The 18,851-nt window shown below is 34.6% G+C and overlaps 1 protein-coding gene across 2 annotated transcripts in view; it reads left to right on the top strand.

Annotated features, from left to right (window-relative positions):
* BMPR2 (bone morphogenetic protein receptor type 2) overlaps positions 1 to 18,851 on the top strand; it is a 225,700-nt gene that overhangs the window by 118,039 nt on the left and 88,810 nt on the right. For both annotated transcript variants that reach the window (XM_072617306.1, XM_072617307.1), the window contains exons 2-3: positions 1,624 to 1,794; positions 2,031 to 2,201. In XM_072617306.1, the coding sequence (XP_072473407.1) occupies positions 1,624 to 1,794; positions 2,031 to 2,201 (342 nt within the window). The remainder of the gene's footprint in view (positions 1 to 1,623; positions 1,795 to 2,030; positions 2,202 to 18,851) is intronic.

An 18,851-nucleotide genomic window follows, 5' to 3' on the forward strand; every position in this document is an offset into this window, starting at 1 on the left:
TTCAAAGAAACTTGTGAGGATTTGTATGAACTGATGCAGAATGAAGTGAGCAGAACTAGAAGAATAATGTATACAGTGATAACAATGTTGCAAAAACACAACTGAGAAAGACTTAGGAACTTGAATCAGTGTAATGACTAAACAGAATTCTAGGACTAAAGTTGAAATATGCTACTTACTTCCTGATAGAGAGCTAAAAGACTTAGAGTACTGATTGTCTTATTTTCTTGAGGCGAGGGGGAGGGGCATGTGGAAATATGTTTTGCTTGACCATACATGCTTTAGCAGTGGTTTTCTTTTTCTTTTTTTCTCAATTGATGGTCAGGATGGAAGAGAGAGAAGGATTTTTAGAATCAGGAAGACTAGGGTTTGAATCCTGATTCAAATACCAACTAGCCTTGTGATGCTGGGCAAGTTACTTAACTTCTCAGTCTCAGTTTCCTCGTTTGTAAAATGAAGTTAATAACAGTACTTACCTCACTGTGTTGTGAGGATAAAATGAAGCTATATTTGTAAAGTCCACAACAAACTGTAAAACATCTTATAAGTGCTAGCTATTATTATTTTATTGTCCATTCAGTGCATTCTCTTTGCAACAGAAAAGCCTTCTTGTCCAATTAATTGAGGTTTTCCAGGAAGTCAGGGACTGTGTTTTTTATTGACCTTGATATCTCCTGTGATGCCTAGTATAGGGCTGAGCACATAGGCACCTAATATTTACTGATTATTTGGTGGTAATTGTATCAAATTCAGTAAGATAAGATTGTATATGAGAATGTCATGGTGGTTCATTTAAAATATGGTAGTTCAAGCTTGTCCTTTGTGACTATTGATGATCCTTTCTTGGTAATGTGCCATTCTTTTGTTGTTTTTTTTAATAAAATAAAAAGACATGCATTTATGTTGTTAATTCTGTTAAATCATGATGTACAATTCTATTATTCATAGCTGAAATATTATAGAATTTTCAGTTATTTATCTACATAATAAATGAAATTTTGCCCTTTCTAGGGCTTATAATTTACTCATTTTTATTAGAACATTTATATAACATATGTGTGTCATAAACACCAGAGGATGTGAAAGTTATGATCTCTTCGGGGAGAAGTATGCATTTATTAATAGTCATACCTCTTTTAAAATTGATGAGATCTCAATATTGGTGTTTCTCAAATATTGCAAAAATATTTACTTTCCGGTTTTGGGCATGCTTATGTGCAGACTGACACTAAAGATTCATATAAAGGCCAACTAGTGTCTACTGTTTTTCCTGTAACAACTTTAGTCTATTAAGGATACATTATTCATTTGTTTTACCTTTTGGCTGAGATAAGGAAGAGTAGAAAGTAAATTTTTTGCAAATGTGATGTTAGCCTTTTTCTTTCTTAGTATGGAGAACATAAAGGATGGATAATTGCTTTTATCAAATTATTTTGGAAGTTATTTTCTTGTTGGACATTATAATATTGCAAAAAGAAGGAAGAGTAGTTATTACAATTGTCTTTTAGTGTTGGGAACAGAAAAGTGAAATCCTTATAGCTCTGAACATATTTTCTAATAAGAGAACTATGAATTTTATTTTTCTATTGATTCTTTTATTTCTTTTTTTTCTTTCTCTTTTAGCTTCCCAGAATCAAGAACGGTTATGTGCATTTAAAGATCCATATCAGCAAGATCCAGGGATTGGTGAGAGTCGGATATCCCATGAAAATGGCACTGTTTTATGTTCAAAGGGTAGCACCTGCTATGGACTTTGGGAAAAATCCAAAGGGGACATAAATCTCGTGAAACAAGGCAAGTCATACTTTGCTGACCTAACATGATTTTGTTTATTTTGTAATTACCTACAAATTGTTTATTTTAATTTGGCTGCAAAAAAGAAAAATGCAGAGCTAAATTTAAATCCTCTCTATGAAAAAAATGAACATAAATATACATATATATATATATATATACACGTCTACATGAACACAAAATTTGGAAAGTATGACTCTTCTCCTAACCTACTTTATATAAATGTTGCTTTATAGGATGTTGGTCTCACATTGGAGATCCCGAAGAGTGTCACTTTGAAGAATGTGTTGTGACAACCACCCCTCCCTCAATTCAGAACGGAACATACCGTTTCTGTTGTTGCAGAACAGATTTGTGTAATGTCAACTTCACTGAAAACTTTCCACCTCCTGACACCACACCTTTGAGTAAGTTAAAACATGAAGCCAGAATTCTTAGATTATTCTTTTCTAGTTAAATTTACAGTGTTCCCTTTATAGTACTATGAAAAGGTTACATGTTAATTAATTTTTATAAAGTTTAAATGCCTTAGGAAAATTGTTCTCTTAAATCAGAAATGAGAGAGGAACACGGAATCTTAATAGAACAAAGGGAGTCGGAGAAGTGCATGTTGGGCATAAGCAGGCTGCAATACATTGTAAACCAGAAATTGTGCACAGGAAATAGTATAAAGAATATCATTAGAGAATTGTACACCTGGAAAAAATGGGAGCAGTTACATCAGTGGAACCCATATGTTCCATTGATATCCCTGCCTTTTTGGTTCTGTTACTTTCTGGGCTTGTTCTTCCATTGTAATTTGTATTATTATTGTTATTTGATCATTTTAATTGATTCTCTTCATTATTTCTTTTATAGATTTTTGTAGATGTTGGATATTATTTTACAGTTTCTCTAGTTTTCACCTCATCTCATCTTCTGCTTTTAAAAATTCGTGTAAAGTCCTATTTTAGTATTCCTAATATGTTACCAGTTTTATTTGTTCCATTGGTACATTATTTCATTCATTTATGCTTAAGCATGCATTTCTGCAAGGATTTTAGTGCCTAGATCTTTTACATTGCTAAAGTTTTTCATTGAATCACAAGTTTAAAAAAATTTACAATTCATTTTTCTGTTCCTAGATTAAAGTATTAAAAGTGCTTTAGGTGTGAGGCAGGATTGCTGAATCAGGTTGGAAGCTTTGATACAGCTTTGAGGTTAGGGAGAGGTCTTTATACTTGTTATATAGTTGATAAGGGGAAGACAGAAGGTAGGAGTCCTTTAAGTTTTTGTGCGGAGTGAAGTGAGCAGTGGTGGAGAGTATATCCAGAAATGGCTGTAATGTAGTCAAAAACGTCACTGAATTTAAAAAAAAGTAAAATGAAATGAAACAAGTGAAAAGTTTTGCAGCATTAAATTTTGGCAGGAGTAGGGTGTTCTATAAAACTGTTTCACAATTGTTTCTTCTAACCGAATCATATACTTTTAAGTTTAATTATAAATATAGCAAGGAGTAGAATTCTCTGCGATTTGCAAGAGCTATGCCACTCCTTAAGCCCATCTATATGAGCAGTTATAATAAATTTTTATTTATTTCACTTTAAATCATTCATCCATTGTTATTATGTATGAAAACTAGTTGAGTAGTAATTGTTGCATAACACAATGAAGCAGCAAGACATGAGATGCTGGCCTTAACAGCATCTTCATAGCTTTCTTCAGGGCTTTTTTCCATTGTTGCAGTTTTACACATCACATTAAAATATATTATAAAAGTATGTATAGTAGTTATTTAGACATACCTTAAATGGTTATATGCAAAATTCAGGGAGGAAATCAAGTAGAATTTTTTTCTTACATGTTTTGAATTAAAGTTTCAATTTAAAGTTTTATTTCATTTATTATTTATCATTCTGAATGTTCTCATCTATGAAAAAAGAAGCCTCTAAATCATTTAATGGTAATTAGTTTGATTTATTTTAGGATTAAGTTTTCTTTCCCTAAGAAGAGCTAAACCAGCATAAATATTCCTTTAAGCCTAAGTTACTTACAGATTTCATGAATACGTATCTTAACAATATTTAATAGTAGATAAGTTAGAATAGGAAATATATCTGTATAGAAATAAAATAATAGGATTAAGCTTAAATATCACAGGACTATTTATTAAAGGTCAGATTGTTCTTTTTAAACGTCTGAAAGACTGGAGTGGGATGGAAGGGAAGGCACGTAAACTCAGAAGTTACTTCTTCTTTCACAGTGAGCATCATAGACCCATCGTTAAAAAAAAATCCTTAAAGGACCACTGAGAGGAGATTTCTCAAAAAAAAAAAATTCACAGAATGGTAGACTTGAGTTCTAAACCAATGAAATAGTGAATCTGGCAGTTTTCCTACCCTAGAAACTCCCCATTATTCCACCTAAACACCCAGTGGCCAAATATTGCAAATCTACCCATTTCTCTGTTCTTTTAAAACTTCCCTATCTCTGTAAAACTTATGAATTAACCTCATGATTATAGTTCCTTTTTTTCTATTATAAAATAAGCTCTGTAAACCTGTCAAGGGGTCACTAATCACTGAGAGATTAGTTGACCTGATTTAATGTTAACTTGCTGGCCTTCCTATTAATCATTTTCTCTTGGAAGTAATAAGCCTCAGAAATTTTCTTTTTTTAAGATGTAAATTCGATACCTAGAAACACCAATAGTGATCAGTAGACTTAGTCAGTAAGTGTTAAGTGGCGACATTATTCTAAGCCAAGGGTGGGGAACCTGTGGCCTTGAGGCCACATGTGACCCTTTAGGCCCTCAAGTTTGACTTTTTGACTGAATCCAAATTTTGCAGAACAAATCCCCTTAATAAAAGGATTTCTTCTGTAAAACTTGGACATGGCTAAAAGAGCACACTCAAGTACCTAGAAGGCCACATGAGTCCTCAAGGCCACAGGCGCCCCATCCCTCTTTTAAGCTCTGTAGGAGTACTGCCTGGGTACATGAAGAGTAAAAAGTCATGGTCCTGGATCTCCAGAGGGTTTACCTTTCATTGAGGAGAACATAGATATATACAAATGAATATAAAAAATAGACAAAATTAATACGAGGTGATCTTGTTGGGGAGGGGAGGTGCATGAGGAGGTTATCAGGCAATTCAGCTGCTCTAGCTGCAGAGAATGGTTGGTGCCACTTCGTGCATAGTGCCACTTTTTCACACTTAACATGAAACAGGTTTCTGGACCTGGGTTTACTATCCAAATCACGTTCCTAGAAGTCAGAAGAGCTGCATTGTACCCCTACTTCTGTCTCTAGCTGTATATGTGGCCTTGATGTCTCCTTTAAATCGTTTCTTCATCTCTAAACTGAGTTTTGACTGTGTGATCTAAAGGCTTCCTTTCAACTCAAAAGTTTTATGATATTGCAGCTTTTATAATTCCTTTGTGACAATGCTTCTCACCTCTATCCCCCAGCCCTACCTTGAGCAAACTGAGTTGCAGTCAGTGCTTCTTTGTATTCTTCTGTCCAGAAGTTCTTAACCAAAAGTCCATGAACTTTTTCTTTTTTTAATTTTTTTTTCTTGTTTAGCATTTTATTTTCCCCCAGTTAACATGTAAAAACAATTTTTAACATTCCTTTTTAAAACTTTGAGTTCCAAATTCTCTCCCTTCCCTCCCCCCTCATTGAGAAGGCAAGCAGTTTGACATAGGTTATACATGAGTAATCATGTAAAACATATACATAATAGCATGAACTTTTAAAAAAGGTTTTGATAATTGCATTTTAGTGTAACTGATTTCCTTTTCAATTCTAGATATTTTACTTTATATGTTTAAAAATATTATCCTGAGAAGGGTTTCATAGGCTTTAAGTGCCAGACTATGAATGGCATCCATGACACACAAAACAGTTAAGAATTCCTGTTCTGAGGCAAAAAAATTGAGTTTCAGTACTTATGGTGGTGAAAGGAGCAGTTTAAATGGCTAATAGTAATAACTGGATCAATACATAGAAAGCAAACACTGGACTTTTTGAGATGTCAAGTTGTTATTAAAGAAAATCATATCAAAATGAGGAGTATCTCAGCCAGATGATTTCAGAATTGATACTACAAATTACCCATTTAAAAAACTATTTACCTTCCAACTTTTTTTTTTTTAAAGTCACCCAACAATATCCTGTTTTCCCTTAGCAGTTTGTACCTAGTAATTTGTTTTTATTATATCGGATATATTGGGTTTTATATGTAGTATATTGGGTAAGAATATTTTTACTTCTTTCAAAAAGAACAAGGAATCTATGGTTTCACAAGTTGAGCAAGGTATAATATGAGTTTTAGCTTAACTTTTCTTTCCAAAAAGCAGTTTTTCCTTTATGTATTACATGACAGATGATTAGCTGGAGTCATAACTGACAGAATCCATAACCTTCTGATCCAAAAATAGGAACTCTACCAATCAGAATTCTGGTACTATGTTCTTTTGTATAGGAAGGACTTGGAAGCTTCTAAAGCTAGGACCCTCATTCAAAAACTTCATTCCATTTATTAGGTACTTTCTCCAAAAAAGAGAACTGACATATGGGTAAATTTGCCATATTCATATTCAGTTGAAGATTTGCTTTCTTATTAATCTTAACGAAAGTAACTTGATGCTGGATAGAATATCAGATTTTCAGGCTATAAATTCTAGATGTCTGGCCAAAAAGAAAAAAAAACCTATGAATCCTAGGAGAATAAAAATGAAATTATTTCAGTTAAGAAAGGAACATTTTCATGGTTGCATAGTAATGTTTTCCATTCCTCATTCATCTTGTTTTTCAGTATTTTACATAATTGATCATCCCCAACTCCTACCTATACTGTCCTTTGGTTTTTATGACATTGCTTTCTTATAATACTTCTACTGTCAGTGTTACTGGTCTTTTTACTACCTCAATAGTTATGTCCTCCCTGTTTATTCTGGATGACCCTCAAGGATCTGTGCTCTTTTTTTTTTTTATTTCTGTACTCTTGGTAAGCTCATTGATTCCCAGAGGTTAAATTCTCTATGCAGTAGATTTTCAGATCTGTATATCCTGCTCTAGTTCTATGTCACCAATTACTCATTAATTGTTTCTCTCAAGATGTTCTTATGTAGGAATATCAAACTCCACATATTTAAAATGAAACTCATTATCTTTAAACTTTTCTGTTTCTGTTAAGGGAAATACTTAATTCCAGTCATTTCAGTTCAGAATCTTAGAATCATTCTAAACCTTTCCCTTACCCTCCATATCTAATGAGTTTTCTTATCAATTCTGCCCTTTTATATAGCAGTCATCCTTCTGTCTATTCACATGGTCACCACCCTAGTTCACTTCCTAATCATGCCTTTCACAGACTCTTGCCCCTGCTTCCTAAGAGGACTCCTTGCTTGCAGTCTCTTTCCTCACCAGTTCTGCAAAATAATATTCCTAAAGCACAAATGTAACCATTCCACTGTCCTGATGAATTCAAGTTCTCCTTATTGGTTATAAGATAAAATATAGACTCTTCAGTTTTGTATTTAATAAAACTCTTAACAGTGACTACAGTTTGCCTTTCCATGCTAATTAAGTATTATTCCCTTGGTACTGTCTGCATTCCTGTCACACTGGCTATTTCCCATACTCAGAACCCCATCTACTGTTTCATTGCCTTAAGTATTGTCTATTTTCTACCAACAGCTTTTTCTGATTCTTCCCTACTTAATAGGGGACTCTCCCTCCTGAAATCATCATGTGTATCTGTCTGTCTGTGTTCTTCCTTCGTTTTTGAAGAAGACCATGACATCAGAGAAATGATGACATGACTTGCACTTGATTTTGTTTTGAGTGAGGGAGGGCTGTGCGATGTTGCCAGCCTCACTTTCCCCTCCTGAGCCATCTGGATCCAGTGACCAGATATTCATCAGGATGACTGGAGAAGGCCCAGGATGCCATGAGAAACCTTGGCCTATTCAGGTACTCACTTAGAGTGAGATAAGGCCGTTCAGTGGATAAGCCTCTCTAAGAAGTAATCAGGGATTGGCCCTTTAATGAACAAAAGAAAAAATAAGTAAAGCAAGCTAGGAGGGAAAGAACAACACTTTATCTATCAAGTATTCTTTTCCCTACAGTCAGTATTTTGAGGGCCTTGGACATAGTAGATACTTAATAACTCTCATTATAGTGGATTACAAAGTACAAAATAAAAGGTATTTGATAGTGTTACTCATTTGAGTAACTATGTAGGAAAGGATCATTTAAAATAGGATGAAATTTAGTAACAAGTTAATGTAGGCTTGAGAGGGCTACATGTTGTAATTGAATATCTCCAAAATAACTTCTCTGTGTTCCAAAATAACACAAAATCAAAGAATCTTTGAGTTGGAAAGAACCTCATAGACCATCTAGTCCAGCTCATTCAGAATATCTCACCCTAGAAAGTGATTACTTGGCTTCTATCATCATCAACAGGATGGTAGATTTTAATACAACAATGCAGATATAGAGGAGGTAGAAATGTCATTGAGGAGAGCAGAGACAGGAAAAGCAGCCATATTATACCAAGTGCAGAGAGAGATATCTAGGTTAGAAGTGACACAACGTCAGGGCACTTACAAGTTGATTCATAAGACATGTAAAGGAGGGAGAAATGACTCCTTGCCTGAAGACTTTTGGTGAAGGGGAATCATGCCCCTTGAAAAAGCCTGTGTTGATTTTGGATAGCTTTTATTGTTAGGAAGTTTTTCCTTGTCTCATATCTGAATTTGCCTTTCTGAAGTTTTCACCAGTTATTTCCACTTCCACTTTTTAGGGTCAAGAATATGCACCATCTTCTGATCTCTTTGATGATCAAAATACCTTGAATTTTAGTGGTGCTTCACATAGCTTTCAAAACACAGTGCTTTCTTTACACACATGGAAACTCATCTCCTTTTAAAACACTGTTAGCAAATTTAGCCAAAGAACCCATCACTTTTCCCTTGAGTATCCATAGCCCAAAGGCAGTAAGAATTGTTATTTCATGAGACATTTGGTCACTTCTTGTTGGAAGTATTTATGATAATTATTTGCTAAAAGAACACCATTAAAGTAATTGCAGTTTATGTACCAGCAGTATCTGCAAAAGGTGATTAGGGGAATTCTACAAAAATTAAATAAGATCCTCCAAATCAAATCAACATATACTTTGATACTTGGTGACTTCATACTGTGAAGGTGGGAATAGATGAGACTATTGAGGAATATATTAGAAAACATGGGTTAGGCAAATAGAAAGAGAGAAGTCAAAGATTTGCCGAATACGCAGAAACCTCAAGCCTTCTATTCATGAGTGCTTTCTTTACAAAAAGAATTAAGAACTTGGCAAAGCATGCATCAGATAACATCTCTTTCTGTCTCTCCCTCTTTCCCTCCCTCTCTCCTTCCACCACACACATATACTTACACACACACACACACACACACACACACACACACACAAATTGATTGTACTTTAACAGAAGAAAGCAGTTGTTACTCATGTGGGATCTGTTCCTGAATCAGCTGTCTGTGTACAACTCACACCACTGACTTGCTAGAGGAAAAGACCAGATTTCATAGAAATTAGATATAAGTAAAAGAAAACAACAGGGTATATAGTTGAAACAACTTCATCCTGATGTAGTCAGACAAGTCAGTGATGATGATAAACAATGGGTAATGAGAAGATAATGACACGAATTTTTTCCAGTCTTTTTTCAGTTGTTTTTGAATCTTCATGACATCCTTTGGGGCTTTCTTGGCAGAGATACTGAACTGTTTGCCACTTCCTTCTCCTGTTCATTTTACAGATGAGGCACTGAGGCAAACAGGATTAAGTGACTTGCCCAGGGTCACATAGCTAGTCAGTGTCTGAGGCCAGATTTGAATTCAGGGAGAGAAAGGAGTATTCCTGACTTCAGGTCTGGGTACTCTATCCACTGCACTACTTAGCTGCCCTACATAAAAGATTTAATGAAGCTAAATCAATTACTACTACACGTAGACCAACAGAACATGAAAAGTTCTTTAGTCAGCAAATGTTTTACTTACTTGCCAAAAAGAGGTATACCAGCCAGTCAAAACTAGATTATAATATAAAATCACTTGCAAAATTTTTCAAAGAAAGGTGATGGGAGATTATGAGCAGCATAACTTCATGAAGCAAAGAGAAGCAGTAGGAGAAAAGAGCAATGTAAATATAGCTTGGCAAGTGGTCTAACTAAATACAGTCAGTCTGAGGGCGTTTAAGAATGAAAATATAGGGAGGACAAGAAACAGAAGAATAAAAAAGATCTGCAAAGATTTTGATAATAAACTTTTTACCATCAATGACAGAACAGCAGTCACACTTGGATTCTAACATAACAGCCCACGTGAGTTTATAGAGGAGATAGAAATGGTACTGAAGAAAGCAAAGACCGGAAGAGCAGCCAAATTCAGGGAGAAATCCGTGCTAGAGGTGACAGGAATGTTAAGAAATTGAAGGATTGAGTCACAAAGTATGTGAAGCATGGAAAACATCTTAGACCTTAATAATAACCAAAAAAGTGGAGGAAAATAAAAATAATATACTCCAGAACTCTGTACCTACTATCTATAATATAGTATATAGTATATTTTTATCTATATAAAAATTTCCTGACAATCATCTACATATACATCAAAGACAACCTTCATAAGAGTAATTAGTAGACAGACTTTTGCAAATGATAATTTATAGTAAACCACATTTTTTTTATAACATGGTTGAAGGATGTAGCAAATATAAAATCTTACAGTTTGAGTACAAAAAGGTCTGATTCAGTAGAAGTAACCTTAAAAACTCTTTTTCAATGAACTATTTCATTTATACTGCACATTCGTTCAAGATTCCTTGAAAGACATAATCAGATGGCAAAGAATTGGAAATTGAGAGGATGCCCATCAATTGGAGAATGGTTAAACAAGTTGTAGCACTTGGTTTGATGGAATGTTATTATGCTATAAGAAATGATGATCAAGAACACTTCAGGGAGGCCTGGAAGGACTTATATGATCTGATGCTGAGCGAAAAGAGCAGAACCAGGAGAACTTTGTGCACAGCAACTACCACAACGTGCAAGTTTTTTCTGGTAGACTTGGAACTTCATAATAACACAAGAACTTAAAAAAAAAAATTCCCAATGTTTTTCTAAAACAAAATGCCTTCCACACTCAGAGAAACAACTGTGGAATTCATTCACAGAATGTAGCAGTTCATGTTTCTGTGTGTATGTGTGTGTGTGCGTGTGTGTGTGTTATGTTTTGATTTGTTGTATGATTTCTTCCATTTATTTTAGTTTGTCTACATAGCATGACTATAGTGAAAACATATTCAATAGGAAAGTATATGTAGATCTATATAGAATTGTATGCCTTCTTGGGGAGGGAGGGGGGTGGTGGGGGTTAGGTGTGGGTGGGTAAAAATCTAAGTTTTATGGTAGTGATTGTAGAACATTAAAAAAAAATAAATTAAAAAAAAAAAAAAAAAGAAGAGACCACTGACCAGGCCTCTCTTCTTGCTGGCTGGTCTTGGGTGGTAATATCTATTTCAGGGGTATTTTTAGACTAATATAGTGGAAGTCAGTCATATATTTGTGTTTCACAAATAATACATTTGTTCTTGACACCTCCCCCCCCCCAAAAAAAAGAAAGAAAAAAAGGTTTCTGACTCTTTATAAACCAAAGAAACCATTGAAGTTACTAAAATCTTCTGCCCAGAGGTCATGTAAAAACTTAAAGGCTGAGTGGCTATCAATGACACCTGTGGCTAAGTGGGTCTGCTTCTGTGTGCAAAATTAAGATATAGAATTGTTATGAGAAATGCAAGGAAATATCTCTTTGTTATTAAACAATTTACTTTCTTCTTAAAAAAAGAAAAGAAAAACTACAAGCAGATGATACATTTCCACAAGATATATTGTCTATCCTTGTCTGTCCTTGAACATTTAAGGAGGGTGTTATCTCCCTCTTAGGAGTCAGGAAGTCTGTCATCCCTGGTCCACTATCAATACCCTCAGGATGCAAAAGAGTTCCACAAATCAATCAAGCATCTGTATAAGACAGAAAGGGGAATTGGTAGCCCCATGTGATTGGTAGCCCACTCTCTTCTTAATGTAACCAGTCATATTGTGCTCACCTCATGATGTTGTCAACCACATAATCAATTATATTATTATTATTATTATTATTTTACCTATCCAGTTTTGTTCTTTGTTCTATGCCTATAAAAAAGGAACTGCACCTCCTTTTCTGGGTCATTGGCTTAACTGAGGTAGCCATTTGACCCACTATATTGACGCTTTGTACTGCTAATAAACTGAAATTCTCAGGGAAAAAAAAAAAGGAAATGATGAACAGGATAGTTTAGAAAAAAAACCTTATAAAACTTATATAAACTGATGCGAAATTAAGTGAACAGAACAAATAGAACACATTATATACAGTAATAACAGTATTTTTAAAATTATTTTCCCCAATTACATGTATAGACAATTTTAAAATATTTTTTAAAATTTCTGAGTTCCAAATTTTCTCCCTCCCCTTCCCATTCCCTGAGACAGTAAGCAATTTGATATAGGTTATATATGTGCAGTCATGAAAATATGTCCATATTAGTCATGTTGCAAAAGAAAATGCAGATCAAAAAAAACCCCATAAAAATAAAGTGAAAAATAATGTTCTTTGACCTGCATTCAGACTTTCTTTGGAGATGGATAGCATTTTCCATCATGAGTCCTTTGGAATTGTCTTGGGTCATTATATTGCAGAGAAAAGCTAAGTCATTCACAGTTGATCATCGTATGATATTGCCGTTACTCTGTACAATGTTCTTCTGTTTTTCTCACTTCACTTTGCTTCAGTTCATATAAGCCTTTCCAGGTTTTTCTGAAATCAGCCTGCTCATCTTTTCTTATATTATAGCACAATAGTATTCCATTACAATCACTGTACAACTTGTTCAGCCATTCCCCAATTAGTGGACATCTTCTCAATTTCCAGTTCTTTTCCACTACAAAAAGGGCTTCTGTAAATGTTTTTATAATATAGGTCCTTGTCCCTTTTTTCTTTTTTATCTCTTTGGGATACAGACTTAGTAGTGGTATTTCTGCATCAAAGGATATGCACAGCTTGATAGCCCTTTGGGCACAGCTCCAAATTGTTCTTCAGAGTAGTTGGATCAATTCACAACTCTACCAGCAATGTATTACTGTCTCCATTTTCCCACATTTCCAGCATTTATCATTTTCCTTTCCTATTAGTCACTCTGATAGGTGTGAGATTGTAACTCAGAGTTGTCTTCATTGCATTTCTCTAATCAGTAATGACTTAGAGTATTTTTTTATATGACTATAGATAGCTTTGATTACTTCATATGAAAACTGTCTGTTCATATCCTTTGACCATTTATCAACTGGAGAATAACTTGTATTTTTACGAATTAGGCTCAGTACTCTATGTATTTGAGAAATGAGTTCTTTATCAGAGACATTTGCTGTAAAAATTGTTTCCCAGCTTTTGCTTTTCTTTTAATCTTGGCTGCATTGGTTTTGTTTGTCTCTTGTTTGGTCGTAAATTCTTCCCTTCTCCATAAATCTGACGGGCAAATATCACCCTTTATGTCTAAATCATGCAACCATTTTGAACTCATTTGAGTATGTGGTACAAGATGTTGGACTTTATTTTTGGTCATACTGTTTTCTAGTTTTCCCAACAACTTTTGTTAAATAATGATTTCTTGTCTCAAAATCTAGAGTCTTTGGCTTTATCAAACACTAGATTACTAAATAACAGTATTGTAATGACAATCAAGTGTAAAAGACTTAACTATTCTGATCAGTACGGTGACCTAAGACCATTCTGAAGGACTCATAATGAAAAATGTTATCCATCTCCAGAGAAAGAACTGATAAACTCTGAGTGCAGATTGAAACATACTTTTTCACTTTATGTTTCTTTTTATTACTTTCTTTTTTCAATATGGGTAATATAGAAATATTTTACATGATTTCACATGTGTAATTAATATATTGCTTGTTTTCTCAATGGGGAGGGGGGGGAGAGAGAGAGGCTGACTGAATTTGAAATTCAAAAAGTTTTTTAAAATGAATGTTGAAAGAGATAACCAAAGAGAGAAATTTGTTTCACATTTCATAAATATCACGCAAGGAATAAAACAAGGAGATTTATTCTTGCTAAAGGTGTTTCCCATTGAGATGGAGGAATGCCAGTGCAGAACCCAAGTTCAAGAGGAATTCCCTAAGAATAGTGAGGTCCTTCGATGCTCCTGTTTATTGATGATCTTGTCCTAGTCTCATCATGCCCTAGAACACTCCAGAACATACTGGAAGATATTCATAACCATTTAAGAATTTGGCCTGACACCCCTCCACACGCACACACACACACACGGATGAAGAATGTTTATTGTTCAGTTTATGACATGCCTTTGGATCGAAAAACTATGTTCACTTGTCAGTGAATATATGGACCTGGAGCAGACAGTAAAAATGCAGGAGGAAGAGGCTGAGTTGTCTTGTATGTCCCTAAACTTCTCTCACAAAAGACCATATTTTAATGTCAATATTCTAATAAAGGTGTAGAGTGTGTGTATGTGTGTGTGTGTGTGCACATGGACATTTTTTGTAGACAATAATTAGCAGTAGCCAAGACTCACATTTATATTTTGAGCACCTAAAATTCTTTACAAGCATATTAGATCAAAATTTAATTTTAGGCAAAGCTAGATAGAATACTTATCTCTGCTATAGCTCATATATAATCCCTAAAAATCACTGTACTGTGTAAAATCACACAATAAAAACCACAGAACTTTTGGGGGAAAAATGAGATTAGGGGCCCAACACTCAAAAACTTCATCAGTGACCTTTAAGAAAAGAAAAGAACGTAATAAAAATGGTAATACAGTTTTACACACACACACACACACATACACACACACACACACACACACATAAATTCTTTAAAAAAATATAAAAATGCTGCAGTAAATAGTAGCTGAGTCTTTGGCCTCCAGCTACTGATTAGCCTTCATTCCAGGGTTCAGAACTGGTGAAGTCAGCTACGGCTGGTGAGAAGGTGGCCACAGCTTCAGAACTAGAACATGTCAGTACATGGGCAGGTGGTAGAAATGAAGGACTTGGATGTAGACCAACCCCCATTCTCCCACTTCTCCTTGTACTCCAGAAGATATAGAATAAATATACTACTCTATATGTTGAGAAATACCTGAAGTTTGTGGAAATAGGTGTTGGAAGGTTTTCAGTTTGTCGGTTACTGTGAAGTGCTACTGTTTTCTACACTCTCACTGTTGCTTGTGCATGAAATCCTGCATAAGCATAAAAAAAAAATTCACATTCTTTTCAGATTATTCTTTACCATATAAATCATATTGGAACAAATTTGCTTTTTCAAAACAAGTATTATAGCCAAACTGACTTGCACACAGTAGTATTGGACTTGGAGTCGGAAAATCTGAGTTTGAATTTTGCCCCAGACGCTTACAAACTATGTGACTCTGGCCAAGTCACTTAGATTCTCTCAAACACAATTTCTCATCAATAGAATAGGGATAAAAATAGTACCTACCTTACAGGGTCATTTTGAGAATCAAATGAGATAACATGTAAAGTACTTTGCACACTTTTAAGTGCTGTATAAATGCTGCTACTACTAACACCACTACTGCTATCATCACTACCATCGTCACCATCTCCTCTATCACTACCTTCACTTAGCTGTCTTCACATACCTTAAGGACTCTTATTGTGCAGGTCCCCGTTACTACTGTGATTGCTTGGCTGGTAGTGATGCCTACAACTCTCAGGACATTTTATTAGCAGATTAGCCCATTGCAATATAATTCTGTTGTGATAAAGATAGAATCCTTCCAAAATCTGCCACCCTAGAGAGTTTCTCTTTCCTATTTCTGTATGTTATGTTGTGACAAAAGTAAAATTAGAAGGGATATTACATATGGGAACAGAAAATGGAAAATTTTAAAAGTTAATTCTCTTCTGGAAATGACCATTTGTATTTTTTTAGTCACCTAGTAGAAGTGCTGTTTTAAGGCTTACTTTCAAGTTTTTATAATAAGATCTAGTTATATAAATTTCTCAGAATTTTGGATTAGCATGTTAGTCTGTAAGACTTCCTTTTTAAAAGAATAAAGCAAAGAAGGTATAAATTAAGTACACTTTTCTTTGGTGACTTAAAAATATTAATTTCTGATAAAAAGAATATCTGTTTTTTCACTTACTTTCTGTGTGACTTTGAGAAAGTCATGTAAGTTTTCTGCTTTTGAGTTTCCAGGTATTTAGGAAGGGGATACCTCAAAGCAATCTTCAAATCAACTACACAGGCAATTCTGCCCACTCTTTAGGCCAGTCCAATCAAAAGAGCTTTTTCAGTTGACTTTGTCTAGAAGTGACAGGATTCTGTGATGAACTGAATAAAAATTAAGAAAAAAATTGTATAGGCAACAAATGGTATTGGGGAAAAAAATGCAGTGAACATGTTGTTTTGTTGTTTATCTCTTTTCTATTCCTCAGTTGATTCTTTAATTTTGTGTAATTGTGTAATTTATTCATTATGGGCTAATGTGGAGTTACTTGATTTTTAAAAAGAAATATTTATTATTTCTTAAGAAGTATATAGACCTTGACATAATAACCTTCCCTAAGACTAAAAAAAAATAAAGCAGGATAAGCTCATAATGTACTAGCATTTTTAAAAAATGTATATCTTGTTGAAGGAATTGTATGAACATATAAATGAATGAAAAAACGTTAATCAATTATGATGTGATAAACATTAGGATACAAATAGAAAAGCAGAGACTGTTTGCAAGGAGTTTACATTCTAAAAAGGAAGACAATATATTTGTATTTGCTGTAAATCAGATAGAAATCCTCTGCAGACTTTAAGGTATAACATCAGAGTATATGGTAATGCCTCTTTTTTTAATTTTTAATGTCATTTACTCTGTTAAAACCTTATCTACTTCTGATCCCAATTCATGTGACAGGGCTAAGGCACAGTAGATAGAGTACTGAGCCTGGAGTCAGCAAGACATTATATCACATCTACCCTCAGACACTTGCTAGATGTGTGACCTTGGGTAAGTCACTTAACCTCTGCCTCAATTTCCTCAACTGTAAAATTTGGATAATAACTTAACCTACCTTGAAGAGATATTTTGAGGATAAAATGAGATAATATTTGTAAAACACTCAGCATAGTGCCTGGCAGATAGTAGACATTATATAAAGGTTTATTTCCTTCTCTATTTTCCATAGGGTTTGCTCCAACTTCTCTTTCTAGCCTTGTTGCATATTACTCCCCTTGACACATTCCACAGTCCAACTTGTTTAAATTTTCTTATTGTTCCTCACACACAGCATTCCATTCTCTCATTTCCTTGCCTTTGCTAATCCTTGAAATGCATTCCTTTCTCACCTTGCTTGTTTAATTCTTTATTTCTTTCAAATCTCAGCTCAAATACCATTTCCTGCATGAAGCCTACCACCCACACCCCACATTACCTTGGATTATTTCTGTATACACTTAAATATGTATATAGGATCATAGAAGTCATTTAGCTCATTTAGACTCAGGGATGTGCTAATAAATGTTTAACAACCTGATATTTGGTGGAATTGTACTAATGACAAACTTTTCAGTTTTAACCATACTTTCTTAAGTTGACCCAGAAGTTCCCAAACCTCGTGGCCTACTGTCCTTTTAAAAAAAATTACTTACTGCACCCCCCTGGAAATCTACTTTCTTTAACCCTTTAGCAGTTGTGATTTTTTGTTTTTGTTTTTGTTTGAATTTGCATTATTTCAAACTACTACTGCCTTAGTACTCCCCAGGGGACCAATTGTATCACCCACTTTGTGAACCTGTGAACAGACAATCAGCACAATGGTAAATCAAGCCCTGGTTTGTAGTGTTTGCCAATTTCTGGAGTGTAAATGCTTACGTAGAAAATTTAATAATCAGCTTTTGCCAGCTGGCTTAAGCTAGCTCCAGCACACCCCTGAGTCCAAACGTCCTCATTTTGCAGATATGATGATGTTTCCCATGATAGAAGGTAACTCTGAGTACTGGCAATGTTTTCTTTTTTGTCTTTATATCATCAGCCCCTTCAAATAGTGCCTGACACATAGTAGGTACTTACTAAATGCTTGTTCATTGGTTGATATAAAAGAGTTGTTATTAGTATTTGATATCACAGTGGAAGATTTCCAATAGAGTGCTCCAGAGTTTTGAGTTGTTTTAACATTTTTACTAGTAACTTGAATAAAAGACATAGATGGTATGGTTATTATAGTTGCATAATGCAGCATTGCAGAAGAAATAGCTAACAGACTGGTTGACAAAGTTGACAGGTTAAAGTATAGGGCTGAATCCAGAAAAAATGAAATTTAATGATGTATATGTCAAATCTTACATTTGGGTTAAAAAAAAAAACAGTTTAACAATGAAAGAATGGAGAGGACACATGGTTTGACCACAGTTTGTAGGAGAAAAGTCTGGAGATTTTAGTGGACCACAAGTCAGCAGTATGATATGAAAGACATGGTGTGCATTACTAGGAAGGTTATAGTCTTGCAGCAATCTGCCTTACAGCACATTTAGAGTCTTGTCTATCTATGGGTACCACATTTTAGGGTCCATAGAAGTTGCAAAAGAGGAAGACTGGGATGAAGAAGAGCTTTGATTAAATACTACATGAGGATTAGTGAAGAGAACTGGGAATGTGTAACCTAAGAAATAACAGACTTACAGAGAGACACACGTAATAGCTCTCTTCAAATAGGAAAGCTTCTCATGGAGAGGAAGGAATACATTGGTTCTCCTTGACTACAATGGATAGAACTGGGAGCAACAGATAGAAGTTACAGAGGCAGGAAGCAAATTTAGACTGGATGACCCCTCATACTATGGAGCTTTCTAAAAAGTAGGGTAGACTTTTTGAGAAACAATAGGTTCCTTTTCTCTTTAGGCAAAAGCT

Source organism: Notamacropus eugenii, chromosome 6 (assembly GCF_028372415.1).
Source record: "Notamacropus eugenii isolate mMacEug1 chromosome 6, mMacEug1.pri_v2, whole genome shotgun sequence".
Classification (NCBI taxonomy): Eukaryota; Metazoa; Chordata; class Mammalia; order Diprotodontia; family Macropodidae; genus Notamacropus; species Notamacropus eugenii.